Source organism: Hemiscyllium ocellatum, chromosome 21 (assembly GCF_020745735.1).
Source record: "Hemiscyllium ocellatum isolate sHemOce1 chromosome 21, sHemOce1.pat.X.cur, whole genome shotgun sequence".
Classification (NCBI taxonomy): domain Eukaryota; kingdom Metazoa; phylum Chordata; class Chondrichthyes; order Orectolobiformes; family Hemiscylliidae; genus Hemiscyllium; species Hemiscyllium ocellatum.
The window spans coordinates 61,333,788-61,349,494 of record NC_083421.1 but is presented as its reverse complement, the minus strand read 5'-3'; the positions used below and the strand labels follow the sequence as shown (position 1 = coordinate 61,349,494).

The following is a 15,707-nucleotide window of genomic DNA, read 5'->3' as shown; positions in this document are numbered from 1 at the left end:
CCTTTTTGCTTTATCTTTATGCACAACCAGAAGAGAAAGGGCCAAGCAGTCAGTCCGTGAGAAGATGATATAACTAATGATTTGGAGATGCTGGTGTTGGACGGGGGTGTACAAAGTTAAAAATCTCACAACACCAGGTTATAGTCCAACAGGTTTAATTGGAAGCACACTAGCTTTCAGAGCGCCGCTCCAACCACCTGATGAAGGAGCAGCACTCCGAAAGCTAGTGCTTTGAAATAACCCAGTTGGACTCTCACCTGGTGTTGTGTGATTTTTAACTTGGAGTAAAAAATGAGGTCTGCAGATGCTGGAGATCACAGCTGCAAATGTGTTGCTGGTCAAAGCACAGCAGGTTAGGCAGCATCTCAGGAATAGAGAATTCGACGTTTCGAGCATAAGTAACTTGATATAACTATGTTTGAGTGAGAGTGGCAATACTGATGATTGCAGAATGGGACATTTCGTGTTGAATTGTTGGAGCCAGTGATTGTTCCATTTCTCAAGCAGGTATGTAGAAGAACAACATTGTGATCAAGTAGCAGTGAATGGAGGGAATGTCAACACGGTGTACTGTGTAGATCGAGTCATTCCCCATGATCCAGTGGCTGTCCAAAATGCAATGAAGGATGTATCAAATAAAAAGAAGGAAAAGGATGTGAAACCTGGCGTAAAAAAGACAAAAGAAAAGACTGATGCTTTAGCTCAATTTGATTTAAATAATTATGCAAGTAAGTTCAGATCAATTTATATTTAAATAAATTTGATATTAAAGGTAGAGACTTGCATTGTGCTTTTGATTTCAGAGCAGTTTAACGGTGCTCTTGAGATTGAATCTTATTTTCAATTCTGCTGTTGATTCATCCAGAGCAATAATCCGATGATTTTTACATATAACTTCATTTCAGTTTCCAGAGAGATCACAAATATTTACTTTGGCATGAGTGAATAAAAGGAATAACTTGCGTTTTATGCAGTGCCTTTAATGACTTCAGAAATTTCTGAAGTGCTTCATAGGCAATAAATTGTTTTTGAAGTTTGGTCACTTGTAATGTAAGAAATGCAGCAGCGAGTTTGTACAAAACAAGCTCCCTCAGCACGCAGTGTGACCACCTCACTGTTTCAAGTGCTGTTGATTGCAAAATAAATTTTGGCTAGGACACCTTACTCTTCAAAATAGTACTGTCTCCTGAAGACAGTGCAATAATGACTTAAATCTCACTATTGGAGGATTTAAATTATTTATTTAAATAAGATCTGAAACAAAAAGCTCTATCAGTAATGGTGACCACTGTTGTTGGAAATGCATTTGGCTCAATAATCCAAATGTCCATTAGAGAAGGAAATCTGCCATAACCTAGCCTGGGATTATTTAGTGATTTTGGATCCACAGTAATGCAGTTGGCTCTTTAGCGTGTTCTAAAATGGCCTTGCAAGTCAGTCAGTTGAATTCTAGAAAGTGGCTTACCATCACATTCCCAAACAGTAGTGAATAGGCAACAATGTTGGCTGTGCCAGTAATGTCTACGTTCCATGAATGAGTTAAAGTACCAAGTACTGCACTGGATTATCTGCTCAAGTCTCTTGACTGAGACTCAATCCCACAACGATCTGACTCAGAACCGAGAGTACCACCCAATGAGACACGACTAAGACCTCACACTGTTGTCATTCACAGAACAGCTGAGGAAAGGAAGTCAGCATACTGTTATTACTAATGAGGAAGGTGATTTTTTTTAAGTCTCCGTTACCTAAGCAATAACCTGAATGCTGATTGAAGTACCTGATGAATTTTCTTTCTTTAAGGTGTTGTCATTATTGATGATCACCCAGCTGTAGCTGTGGAGGAGCAGCAGTCCGTGTCAACTGTGAACGATGGATTCACTGAAGTAATCTCAAAAAAACACCGTCGTTTGCTTGAGGAAGAGCGCAGGAAGAAAGAGCAGACATCGCAGGTATGTGAGTTTGCTTCAGCATCATATCGGGATATAGTAGAAGCTGCGGTAGTCTTTCACGTTTTATATCATTGCTGATACTTGGTGGATGTCCATTTTACATTTCATTGAGACATCATACAGCAGCACTATTGTAGTAAGAATTTTAAACCTTGCCTCTTTTATTCAGTGAGCTTACAGTTGATCCTCAAGTTTATGTATTTGTCATCTGAAAATAAAACTTTATTTGAAGCAACCTTAAGCATTTTCTGTTGCATCCAATATAAAACAGTAGATAAGTATTGCAGCACCTTATTCATCAGAAAATAGTTTTTAAAAAATACCCTGTAAATTGAAAGACTTAGCTTCATTATGTTGGTATAAATGATGCTCCAATAGATCCTTCTGACCCTTCCATCTCTTGTACTCAAGGAGAGGGATATGAGGACTCAGACTCACTGATATACCAACTAAAGAGATCAATTGACTTCATAATCCACATGCTCTCAATAACAAACAAACATATAATTTACTGTACAATGGCTCCCAGTCCACCATTACATTCAATTTAAATTTGCTATCTTCCTATTTAATGTCCTTCATGCCCTCCTCCCTCCCAATTATTTAATTCATTTTAAATGCATATATTACATATTAATTGTAATTATTAAGTTCTTACATTCTAAAGGAAATAATTTTTTAAGTTAAATATATTTAAAAACAATAGTGTGTTAAGTCAATCTGCTCTATCTAGCTCATTGCTACTTTCCTATGGGCAATTAGAGAGAGGCAATAAGTGCTAACCTAATTAACATCCATTTAAATCAATAATTTAAAAAAAAACTTGCATGCTCTTCATTGCCCTCTGCTGCTGGCTTTTTCGCTCATCGTATCCTTTCTTCCTGCAAGGGGGTGGGTGCTCAGAAGTGGTCAGTGAGAGAGAGAGACAGAGAGAGAGGAATAGAATGAAAAGGGCTGCAAGTGGGGGGGTTTGGTTGCAGGAGCAGAGTGAGGTATCACTGGGAGCGCAGCAGGTGAGATTGCTCCAAATGCTCATGCAATACCACACAAGCCCCTGCATAAAATGAGCTGGTGCATTCACTAAGTGAACATTAAATATGTGACGTTAAAGTGGAATAGTGTGATATCAAGATTCTAAAAGAGAGACTTACTATACAGTTGCAACAAGTTCTATTGGTATGACACTCTTAATGTATACCAGGTTTTCATAAGATCATTCTCAGATGAACTTTAACACCAAACCATATAGCAAGATCCTAGGCCTGAGGCTGAAATGATTTAGTCAAAAAAAATTGGTTTTAAAGGATAGGAGAGAAGCAGAAATGGAGTTCCAGAGCTTGTACGTGTCTAAGCATAAGGCAGCAGCCAGTGGTGGAAAGAAGGAAATTGAGGAAGCACAAGTAGCCAGAAATGGAGGGATGCAGAGATCTCAAAGGGTTGGACAAATGTTGATGTTTTCAGAATTGTGAAGGATTTAACCTGGAAGATAGTAAATTTAATTTAGATACATCCTGGACTCCGAGCAGTTGTAAGTTTTCAAGCGTAACAAGGATAGGAGATTAGACAAGGAGAGAGTTTGAATGAGGTCACCAGAGTTGATTCTGGATTTTTTTTTAAACAAATCTTTTGCAAAAGCGAAAACATCACAAGATTTTTCTCCTCACGTTGGATGCATTAATGTGGAATGCTTTCCGTGAATTAGTAATGTTGATATTTGTATAAGATGATGGGAATTTGGGGTTAATTAATGTTTCATTCATGATTCTCACTTCTATTCTTTGCAGGCGCCTGGTAAAAACAGGAATGAAAAGAGCTGGACATCTTCATCCAAGATTCCTCCTCGATTTGTCAAAAAGCAGCAGCTCTCCAATTCGGTCACTGAACAGCCAGAGGATAATTCCTTCTCCAAGGGGCAGGCCAATAGTCTAGGAACAGAGATTTGGGAAAACTCCAGTGCAAGTAAGTTGGTTACTGAAGTACTGTCCATGCAAAGCCTGGTTGGCAGTAGACCACCTCATAATTTGCAGCTTATTTCAGAGATGAAAGTGGTGACAGAGGTCTGAATGGAAGGTGCTAGGCGCTGAATTGTCAGGCAGTGTTAGAGGAGAGAGAAACAGAGCTTTGTTGATGACTTCCAAACTTACACATGACAGAAGGCCGCAGACCTGAAATGTTACCTGCTTTTCTCTGCTTATTGATGCTGTCAGAACTGTTGAGTGTTTCCAGCTTGTTTGCAAGGCTTAGCCATTCAAGAAGCTTTATGGGATTTGAAGAAATCTGGTTATACAGCTTCATTATGTTGGTATAAATGATGCTCCAATAGATCCTTCTGACCCTTCCATCTCTTGTACTCAAGGAGAGGGATATGAGGACACAGATTCACTGATATACCAACTAAAGAGATCAATTGGTTTTATAATCCTCATGCTCTCAGTAAGAAACACCAATTGTACTGTATTTATGAGCACAGGAGGTCATCCATTCGTGAGACTGTTGTGCAATTGTTTTTGTTAACCGCACAAAGTATGGTTGTACTTTTCTCCAGTGTACAAATAAGTCAGTTAATAAAAATGTAATGGCAACAGACAGTTCAGGTCTTGATCTTCACCATGTTCAGCTTCTTTGCAAATTCTAATGATATTTATACATGTAAATTGCTTTCAATTAATAAATGTAGGATTATAAAAGATAGCAAGGCTTGTCATAAAATCCTCGGGTAAAAAATGAGGCCTGCAGATGCTGGAGATCACAGCTGAAAATGTGTTGCTGGTTAAAGCACAGCAGGTTAGGCAGCATCCAAGGAATAGGAAATTCGACGTTTCGGGCATAAGCCCTTCATCAGGAATGAATCAGGATTCATTCCTGATGAAGGGCTTATGCCCGAAACGTCGAATTTCCTATTCCTTGGATGCTGCCTAACCTGCTGTGCTTTAACCAGCAACACATTTTCAGTTGTCATAAAATCCACCTGGTTAACTGGTGCCCTTTAGGGAAGGAGAGTCTGCCATCTTCTTCCAGTCTGATTTACATGTGACTCCAGATCCACAATAATGTGGTTCACTCTGAACTATCCTCTGAAGTGGCCCATCTAGCCACTCAGTTCACGAGCAGTAATGAATGGGCAACAAACGTTAGCATTACTGTTATTGCATCCATCCCATGATAGAATCAACAAGGAAAGTTCCAGAAACGCTGGTTTGTCTCTTTTCACAGCTGTTCCTGTTCAGCCTGCCAATGGTGACACATGGGTGAAACCTCTGAACTCATTTACAGGATCTGAATCTGCATGCACTGAGGTACTTTCATAAATTGCCAACTTTTCTCATCAGATAATCAAAATGCTGTTTTAAATAGTTGAGAACTTTGTATTTTACCAAGATGTGTCTATGACCCAGGAGGTTTTTGCAAAGTTTTAGTAATACAGTAAAATGGTAGTCAAAGGTTGCATGTTCAAATCTTACAACAGTAAGTAGAATTCACTAGATCTGGTCATTTTTAATATTGAGAAAATAGTAGGCAGTGCAAACCATTCTGACTTTTGAGTCTTTTCCTTTGTTATTCAAAAATATACATAGCTAATCTACCTAGACCCCACTTTTTTCCACCTTTGTCCTCTGTATCACATGATTTTTTTTAGTGTTCAGAATCTGTTGACCTCCATCTTGAATATCAGTAGCAACTGAGTAATGACAGGCTTCTGGGCTAGAAAATTCCAAAGACTTAAGATCCTCTGAGTAAGGAGAGTTCCCCTTAAATGCCAACCTATGAATGTTGACACCAGAGGAATCACTGTAAACGTTGCTAGGTGGTCGTAGTTTTTCAGTAAGCTTCTTCATTGTCATGAGGGAACAAAACCAGCCACCCATCTCCAGCTTGACATGTACAAAAATCCAACATTGTAATCATCCTTGGGAGAAATAAGTATATGGCTGTAGTACTGTGGCCATAAAGTGGGTCTGTGTAGATTAATGGAGTTTGTTTTTAAGTATCTCTCAGCAAGGTTTTTTTTTCAAATGTTGTGCATTCTTTCTCAATGTGTCACGCCAGCAGGTGGTATAGTGTAATGTTGCTGGTTGGTCTGTGCAGTTAATGACTCAAGCCATCCTCTGTTGACCTTTTCAAAAAGGCAGCATAGTTAACATATTAAAATATGCTAAATACAGTGAATTATTTGAATAAAACTAATTATCTAAGTATATGAGATGCATGATTGCTGTTTGGTGCATGCCCAGGCATCCCAACCATTCGACTACTCCATCTTGCAGAGTTTTAAGGCAAGTCAGCCTGACAGCGGAGTCGAACTGAGTGCTGATTCCCAAGGTTCATCTGCAACTTCATCTCAGCGAAGCTCACCTTACGGAGCACTCAAGCCAGAAGGAGGTGTAATGACTGAAATCAATGGAACCAGCACAGACACATCAGTTGATAAATCAAATGGGAAAACAGATGATCCCAAGGAACAACGGCAAAAGCCAACGAGACCGGAGAACAAGGTAAGGCAGTATGTCAAAATCATTGCTTAGTGCTGGATTCTTAGTTCTTGTCTGGTTTCTGTTAGCCATGAACTCTGGCCTTTGGATAGAGAACAGCAATGATCTGAAAGCAGTTGGAAATGGCTTCCCTGTTACCCACAAACTACACACATTTTGGTTGCATCCAGCTCTGCCATGCAGAAAGATCAAATGTTTGTATAGTGGCACAAAGAAAGAAGTTGGAACTGTAACAAGAGTTCAGAAAGAAACAAGAGCAGGCTGAGGCTATTGATGGAGGAAGGAAGCCCACTGATGGTTGCTGTGAAATTTGACAGTCAGGCTTGGAATTGAGGCAAGTTAGGAAATCATAATATGGGAGCCCCCAGAATGGCAGAGGATTCTTCAAAATGCTTTTTCATTTGTTTATTTGGTGAAATTATTAGTGGGGATGTTCAGAGAATCTAGTGCTGTTGCCTAGGATAGATTGATTCAAGAATACAATTGATAGGTAACTGCGTTTTGCGATGCATTATTTAGTTGCTGTGTTCAGTTCAATGATTCTTGTATACCCATGTGAAGCACTTTGATATGTCCTGAAACAAGTTACGAGGTAATTTATAAACACGTGTATTCTTTCTAACCCATTTTTTATATTATTTCAACTTGATTCCAGATTGCCTTTGGGTGGAAAGCAGATTTGATTATTCCGAGGTTGATGTTCTTCCATAGTTAATCTCGACCCTATATTCAAAGAGCTGCCCAGCTTTTCCCACAGGAGGAAGTGTTTTATTTGTTTTATTTTGCTCAGATTTCAGAGCCAGCCGCTGGACAGAATAAGGACCACAAGCCAGGACCAATAGGAAATGAACGGTCTCTGAAAAATAAGAAGGCTAAGGAGTGCCTGGAACCAGAGGGAGTAGAGCGCAGTGATGGTGGCATCACTTCAACCAACACAGCTGACAGCAGACCAAACACCAAGTCAGGTTTGGACTTGCATGTAGACGCTGTCATCCCCGTTCCCCCAATCGAGTTTGGAGTGAGCCCAAAGGTAATTTTCATTGGATAACCAACATTGTAAATTGTAGAAATAAGACTGGTGTGTGTAGCATTTGCTTTAAATGACTTGACCAGTGAAGTCACAGAATAACAGTTTCATAATATTTCACTGACTTGAGTTACAATCTCCATTTTTGTTCAGCAGTAGATGTTAATAGCAAACTTAAAGAGCAAGAACGATACCCAGTGTGGCACTTAAAGTAGCAGAGACAGCACAGAAACTGGGCATTTAGTCCAACCAATCTGTTCTTGTGTTTATATTCAGTGAGCCTCCTCCCATTCCCACTATCTTGTAACAGCCTTTCAACATATCTTTCTATTTCCTTTTCTCTCAATTACTTGTCCAGTTTCCATTTCAATGCATCGCAGGTGTTTGTCTCACTAACTTTCTGTGGTTCCACAGTCTATCTAATCTCAGCACTGAAATTTCTCTATTAAAGTTATTTGTAACTAACTAGTATCACGCCTCTTGGTTTTGGATTCCCAACAGGTGGAAACATTTACTTCATTTCAATCTTGATAAACCCATTCTTTATGTTAAATAAAGTGGAATGTCGCTACCACCCGCAAGAAAAGGCGCAGTTATTAATATGGTCACCATGATTTGCAACAAGCAAGTTTACCACATGTATGGAAGAAACCTCCATGGCATTAAAGCTTTTATCATGCAGTGCTGTGTTGGCCCACACTTGTGAACTGACTCATTTCGAAGTAAACTTTTGCTACATCCAGACAAGGCAGTCGCATTCTTTGAGTTAAAGAACTCGAATCCTATGCTATTTGTCACAACATTAATCCTGTTGACTGAGAGAATCCCTGGTTCCTCATTTCACAATTTACAAGGTGTCAATGAACAAAAGATTAGTTGTGGGCAAATTGTTGGAGGGAATCCTGAGGGGCAGGATTTGCATGTATTTGGAAAGGCAAAGCCTGATTAGGGATAGTCATAATGGCACTGTGTCTGGGAAATCATGTCTCACTAACTTGATTGAGTTTTTTGAAGAAGTAACAAAGAGGATTGATGAGGGCAGAGCGGTAGACATGATCTCTATGGACCTCAGTAAGGCATTCGGCAAGGTTCTCCATGGGAGTCTGGTTAGCAAGGTTAGGTCTCATGGAATACAGGGAGAACTAGCCATTTGGATACAGAACTGTCTCAAAAGTAGACAGAGGGTGATGATGGAGGGTTGTTTTTCAGACTGGAGGCCTGTGACCAGTGGAGTGCCTCAAGGATTGGTGCTGGGTCCACGACTTTTCATCATTTAGATAAATGATTTGGATGTGAGCATAAGAGTACGGTTAGTAAGTTTGCAGATGACACCAAAATTGGTGGTGTGGTGGACAGCGAAGAAGGTTACCTCAGATTACACAGAATCTTGATCAGATGGGCCAGTGGGCTGAGGAGTAGCAGATTGAGTTTAATTTAATAAATGTGAGGTGCTGCATTTTGGAAAAGCAAATGTTAGCAGGACTTTTGCACTTAACAGTAAGGTCATAGGGAGTGTTGCTGAACAAAGAGACCTTGGAGTGCAGTTTCCTAGTTCCTTGAAAGTAGAGTCATTTGGTATGCTTTCATTTTTTGGTCAGAGCATTTGAGTATAGGAGTTGTGAGGTCATGTTACAGCTATACAGGACATTGGTTAGGACTCTGTTGGAATATTGTGTGTAATTCTGCTTTCCTTCCTATTGGAAGGATGTTGTGAAATCTGAAAGGGTTCAGAAAAGATCTATAAGGATATTGCCGGGGTTGGAGGATGTGAGATATAGGGAGAGGCTGAATAGGCTGGGGCTGTTTTCCCTGGAGTGTCGGAAGCTGAGGGGTGACCTTATAGAGGTTTATAAAATCATAAGGGGCATGGATAGGGTAAATAGACAAGGTCTTTTCCCTGGGGTGGGGGAGTCCAGAACTAGAGGGTATAGGTTTAGAGTGAGAGGGGAAAGATATAAAAGAGACCTAAGGGGCAATGTTTTCACAGAAGGTGGTGCGTGTATGGAATGAGGCACCAGAGGAGGTGGTGGACGCTGGTACAATTACATAATTTCAATGGGTAAATGGGTAGGTATGTGAATAGGAAGGGTTTGGAGGGATGTGGGCCAAGTGCTGGCAAATGGGAGTAGATCAGGATGGGATATCTGGTCGGAATGGATGAGTTGGACCGAAGGGTCTGTTTCTGTGCTGTAAGTCCTTACCACTTTCTCTTTTACCATAATTGCCATGCTAATTTCTTGCTCCTAACCACTATTGATTGATAAACATTTAAAGGCAACATTCAGATTTTGATTTTGCTCCTATCCACATGGTATCGCACTGTGCAGGGGCATTAGCAACAAGTGCAGCCTAAACAAGAATATGATGTGCTGTAGAAATTCAGTAGGTTTGGCAGCATCTGTGGAGAGAGAAATAGCGTTAATGTTTTGATTCTAATATGTCTTGAATATTATGCCATTTGGGCATTTGGAAGTCTGCTATAAATCAACATGTGCTGCACAAGTCTGCAGTTAGTTTACTAGATCAATACTCCTCTGAGAAATGAAGAGCCACTGACAATTCCATGTTCCTTACTTGCACTGCTTGCACTTACAGCTCCTTTTTATATGTCACCTATCTCATTGAGATGATATAGTGCTTTCATTACCTCAAACTCCTCAATCAGTCTGAAAGTCTCAGAAATGAATAACCACAGCTATTAAAACCTATCTGAGTAAAGTTGATTTGAGATGGATATAATTCTCATTTCTGAAGTCTGTTTCAGTCATTATGTGAGGAAGGCAAAGTGGGGTGTGATTCTATGATGGTCTAACCAGTCTCTTACACAAGCGAAATTGGTAAACTTAAAAAAAGCAGTGCAGCCTATAACTCTGTTTGTTTGGATTTGAACTGACGTAAAATGATTGTAAATACCAAGGTCTTTTCTTTTTCAACTGACTTCAGGTCCACCAAATTGTTGCCTTGCTGACAGTTTCTTCAGCACTTTGCTTTTATTTGTGTAATACTAGATTTATCTAAGTTAAATGTCGTTTTTCAATTTCATTAATTTCTCAATTGCATCACCATCTGCTGCATGGTATTTATCAGCTGGAATCATCGAATAAGGTAGCACAGGTGGAAGCTGTTTCATCCATTAAGTCTGAGCCGGCTACTTCAGAATTGTTCAGTTCTTTCTTGAAGGCTGCTGTTGTATCAGTATTCTCAAACCCATCATGCAATGCATTCAAAATCCTCATCACTTTTGTTTTAAAAACATGTGTCTCCATATGTAACCTCTGATTTTTCTGTCACCTTAATTTCTAGTTGCTAACCCATCGGTCACAGGCAATAATTGCTTTTCACATAGTCTATCCAAACCTTTCATGATATTAAACCACAATCGAATGCCCTTTGATCTTTTAAGTGTTCTAAGGAGAGCAGTTGCAGCATCTCGAGTCTGTTTATGTAGCTAGTTCCTCAGAATCGGGAATCATTCCCCTAAATATCTTCTGTACTATCGGCAAATCCTTCACATCCTTCCTAGAGCACCTTGTGTGGACACAGCTCTTTAGCTTGGGCCAAGCTAATCTTTTGTTCTGCCTTGTGCTCCCTTTAAAATTAGACCATTTATTGTGTTCTATCTCCGTTTTCCTAACAAAATATATCACTTCAAATCTTTCTCCTTTGAATTTCATCTGCTATGTCTCTACCCTGTTTCACCAGCTATATCCTCTTGAAGTCTATTACTAATGGACCAATTTGGATGGCTATAGGTAGGCGAAATGTGAGCTATAATCTTAACGTTCGTTGCAGAAGGCTTGATTTGGAAGCTCAGTAAAGAAAGTATCTGAAATAAAAGGAAAGTGCTGAAGAAACTCAGCACATCTAGCAATATCTGTGATGAGAGAAATTTGAGTTAATATTTGCATTCTGATATGATGCTTCAGAACTGAAGGGACTGAAAAATGCCCACTGCCCTCACTGGTTTACAGTCAGCAGAGCTGACCTATTTCCTACTATTACTACCAACCATTCATAGTAACTCTATATCTCTCCTCTACCACCAATAGCACTCCCTTTGCCTTTTGCTTTAGCAGCCTCATTACCTTTTCTATTTGTTCCTTCTCTTCCACCAACAGCCGAAAATCATGTTTCAGCCCCCTTCAGTTTCAAAGAACAGACATTTGATCTTGAACCATTAACTTGTTTCTCTTTCCGCAGATGCCTGACCTTTCCACAGAACCCTGAGTTTCTCTCGCACTTCCCATTTTTATTTCCGATCTCTAGCATCTAGCATTTTACTTTTATTGGAAACTTCTGACTTACCTTGCATGTATAGTACTCGGTAATTGGTCAGTCCCCTGGTTAGCTTGCATTGTGTCACAAGCTCTGTTATTGTTCAGTTAATCTTGTAATTTTTCCATGAGTATGTGCGTCAATGATAATTTAACAGATGTGTTCAAGATGCATTGTGTTTGATTGAACTGAGAAGTGTTTGTTCATTGTTGTTTTAGGATTCTGATTTCAACTTGCCGCAGAATTCAGTGCCAAATCCTGTTTCCAAGTCAATCACCAAATTGCAGGATGTTTTGGCTAACAACGTGAGTAGTATATTATAGTAGGTTAGTCTTCAAGAAACCTGTTCATAGCCCAAAATCTGAATTGCAATATAAGTTGCATCAAAATTTGTAGACTAAGTAATCAATTTTAAACATGTGGACATGACGATTCTAATAACAAAAGTTGGCAAATAAATTCATGAAGTTACACAGAAATGGTAGACCAAAAGGAGGAGTATTAAGTTAAAATCAGAAGCCAATACACCATTCCTACATAACAGGCAATGAATTACCAATAGATTTCGTCACTTAAATACTTAATTGCGGAACTAAGCCAGCTAAGGAATGGCGTGACATCCCTACCATTATGGGCATAAATGTAATTGATCGGCTGGGTGAGGTGGTGGTGACCAGTTTTGAAATTAGTTAGATTGCATAAAGGATTTTATAAAGTTTTAGTGGTCTTGTTTATTGAGTTTCAAGCTTTGCAATATGCAAGGCTTTGTTGTATGACTGGTACGTCAATTTCAGTGCATGCTTGTCTGTTCTTTCGATCTGAATTGCTTGTGTACATATGTGAGACCAGGAGCAAATGTAACCAGTGGAGATCAACAACAGGTCACGGGCAGTCAGTCTGAAAGGGATGCGAGGTCGAGAATAAACATCCTACTTAAAAGTCTACTCGAACATGCATGCTCCTACATCTTTGAGGCTTCTGCCTCCATTAGGATTTAATAACTAACTTGATATCGAGGCACACATGCTGATGTCTACCAAAGTCTATTTGCATGTCATTGCTTTCGGTAGGATTTAGCTGCAAACCGTTTTTCCTCACACCATTCATTTAGACCCTTGAGCATTTCGTGAACCTTGCTGACCATAATCTTGGATCTCCAGGTGCTATGTCATCGATATATTTCAGTATTTGAGGCCAGAAGGAGAGAGTGCATCATTAAGGTTTTACCAGAAGTGGGCACAAGAAAATCAAGTCAAATTGAAAGTAACTCACAGCAGGGAGCTCAGCATGTCTGTACTTACTCTGAAAGACCTGTCCACTCTAATACCACTTTCCAGTTCTTGCTAGTCTTGAACATAGTGGCACTTCATTTTTTAAAAATTTCATTCATGGGATGAGAGTGTTGTTAGCTAGCTGAGCATTTACTACTTGATGGCATTTGAGAGTTAATCACATTGCTGTGGGTCTGGAGTCACATGTGGATCAGACGAGGTAAGGATGGTAGTTTCCTTCCCTAAAGGACATTAGTGAACCAGATGGGTTTTACCAACAATCAACAATGGTCCTCATTAGACTCTTAATTCCAGATTTTTATTGAATTCAAATTTCACCATTTACTGTGGCAGGATTTGAACCCCAGAACATTACCTGAGTCTCTGGATCGGCAGTCCAGCAGTAATGTCATTAGGCTATTGCCTTCCCTTCATGACCATATCCAAGTACTTTAAGTGTAACGAGTGCTTCTGCTGCCATCACCCTTTCAGTTAAGTGAACTCCAGACTCCTGCAACCTCCGGAAGAAGAAATGATTCTGTTGTTGTGGTTCTGTTCGCCGAGCTGGGAATTTGTGTTGCAGACGTTTCGTCCCCTGTCTAGGTGACATCCTCAGTGCTTGAGAGCCTCCTGTGAAGCGCTTCTGTATGTTTCCTCCGGCATTTATAATGATTTGAATCTGCCGCTTCCGGTTGTCAGTTCCAGCTGTCCGCTGCAGTGGTCGGTATATTGGGTCCAGGTCGATGTGTTTATTGATTTGAGTCTGTGGATGAGTGCCCTGCCTCTAGGAATTCCCTAGCTGTTCTCTGTTTGGCTTGTCCTATAATAGTAATATAATAGTACAAATGCCAGAGGAAAGATCACAGAAGCGCTTCACAGGAGGCTCTCAAGCACTGAGGATGTCACCTAGACTGGGGACGAAACGTCTGCAACACAAATTCCCAGCTCGGCGAACAGAACCATAACAACGAGCACCCGAGCTACAAATCTTCTCCCAAACTTTGAAGAAATGATTCTCCGTAACAATCCTTTGATCCATTTATTTAATTATTTTAAATTGGTGCCAATAATTGTTGACCTTGACATAAAGGGGAACAGCCCTCCTATCCATTCCGTTGGGGTCCCTCCATTTTATGTACCTCAATTATATTTCCCTTCGGCTACTTTTTTTTCCAAAATAAATGCTGCCAGCTCATCCAGTCTTTCCTCACAGTTAAAATTCTCCATTCCTGGTAACACTATTGTAAATCTCTGTACTTGCTGTTTTGTGATCACATGCTTCTTGTTGTGCAGAGACAACAATGATACTCAAAACACGAGTAAGACTATAATGTAAGTGTTAAGCAGTCCTTGAAATTTCTCTGAACTCTTAAAAGGGCATTAATATGCAAGCATGGGCTAATCTATTACTTGAACAATTTTCTATAGCTGTTAGTACATGTGAAACTCAGGATATGGTGCAAAGCTATTTTTCAAGTTTTTTATTTAATGCCAGGCTCTTGTTTTCCAGGTTACTCTGAGCCAATCAATCCCGATTCTACGAAGGGAGCACCTGCAGCAGGGTCCCAACCTCACTCCAGTGTCTCTTCCAAGCACTGACCTCACTTTAAAGGTAGGTTAATGTGTAAGGCTGATTACCAATCTTCAAAATCGTAAAATCTTACAGTTCAGACATCCATTTGGTTATTTCTTCCTGTGCCACTCCTTTGACAGAGCTGTCCAGCTTGGTTGCAAATCCTGGAATCTTCCTCATGACATAGGAAAGTAGTTCTGTTCAAATGCCCTTTCAAAGTTTCTAAGGAATCTGATTCCACCTCCAAAAAGGTTTTCGGGCGTACATTCAGGATCATTACCACTGTGTAATTATTGACAATTATTTATGTTTAGAAGAAACCATTTCTATCTACCTGCACTATCAAACCTCAAAATTTTGTTTTCTGCTCTTGGGAGAAGAATCCTAGTTTCCCCAGTCTCTCCATTTAGTTGAAGTCTTTCATTATTGGTGATGTCTTGATATAGCACCTCTGTGTCACCTCCATAGCCTTGCCAATCTTAAAGTGTTTTGCTTAGAATTGTACAAAAAAGCTTCAACAGAACCTTAACCAGAGATTTGGAAAGGGTTAATCTGTCTTTTATTTTTGTTATTCAAAGCCCCATTAGCAGAGCGAAGCATTCCATATGCTTTCTTAACCTCCTTGTAAACTTGTCGTGACACATTCAGAGATTTGTGAATGTGTACTCCTGGATCCTTCTGCTTGCTTCTCAAATTACATCATTTAGATTATGCAACCTCTACATGTTGTTTAACCCAAAATGCATCACTTCAGACTGACACACATTAAATTGCATAGACTGTGTCTGTATTAACCTTGAAGTGCCCAAGCAATGATCTGGCCTTATGAGGCCTAAGAATCCTGACAATTCAAGCCAGACACCTTGGCTCCACTTTTCCTTTATTGATTTATCCCGACTGGGTTAGATGGGCCTCAGGTTTAGAACGGGCTAACCTTGGTGCTTTTGCAGTAAAAGGTGAAGGCCATTCGGACTTTTTGAGTCTGTTCGATCATTCAGTGAAATCATGACTAATTTGTTTCAAATTCTATTTACCTGCCTTGCTTCTGTAAGTCTTGATGCTCTTCACCTAATGAAATCACCTGTTTTGACACATTCAGTTAATTTGGTTTCAGTAGTT

The 15,707-nt window shown here is 39.9% G+C and overlaps 1 protein-coding gene and 2 non-coding genes across 10 annotated transcripts in view; all 3 read left to right on the top strand.

Annotated features, from left to right (window-relative positions):
* Positions 1-15,707, top strand: part of prrc2b (proline-rich coiled-coil 2B) — an 84,660-nt gene that overhangs the window by 40,305 nt on the left and 28,648 nt on the right. For 6 of the 8 annotated variants that reach the window (XR_009645827.1, XM_060841574.1, XM_060841573.1 and 3 more), the window contains 8 exons: positions 505-728; positions 1,804-1,952; positions 3,737-3,911; positions 5,166-5,248; positions 6,185-6,445; positions 7,233-7,472; positions 11,963-12,049; positions 14,526-14,627. Coding sequence is in view for 7 of the 8 variants with exons in the window: in XM_060841574.1 (XP_060697557.1) it covers positions 505-728; positions 1,804-1,952; positions 3,737-3,911; positions 5,166-5,248; positions 6,185-6,445; positions 7,233-7,472; positions 11,963-12,049; positions 14,526-14,627 (1,321 nt within the window). In the remaining variant the exon portion in view is untranslated. The remainder of the gene's footprint in view (positions 1-504; positions 729-1,803; positions 1,953-3,736; positions 3,912-5,165; positions 5,249-6,184; positions 6,446-7,232; positions 7,473-11,962; positions 12,050-14,525; positions 14,628-15,707) is intronic. The other 2 variants (XM_060841570.1, XM_060841572.1) reach the window with 2 other exon arrangements.
* Positions 2,311-2,397, top strand: LOC132826040 (small nucleolar RNA SNORD62). The gene has a single exon (XR_009645853.1). It is a non-coding gene; the product is annotated as a small nucleolar RNA SNORD62 (small nucleolar RNA).
* LOC132826039 (small nucleolar RNA SNORD62) lies at positions 4,256-4,342 on the top strand. Its single transcript, XR_009645852.1, has one exon. It is a non-coding gene; the product is annotated as a small nucleolar RNA SNORD62 (small nucleolar RNA).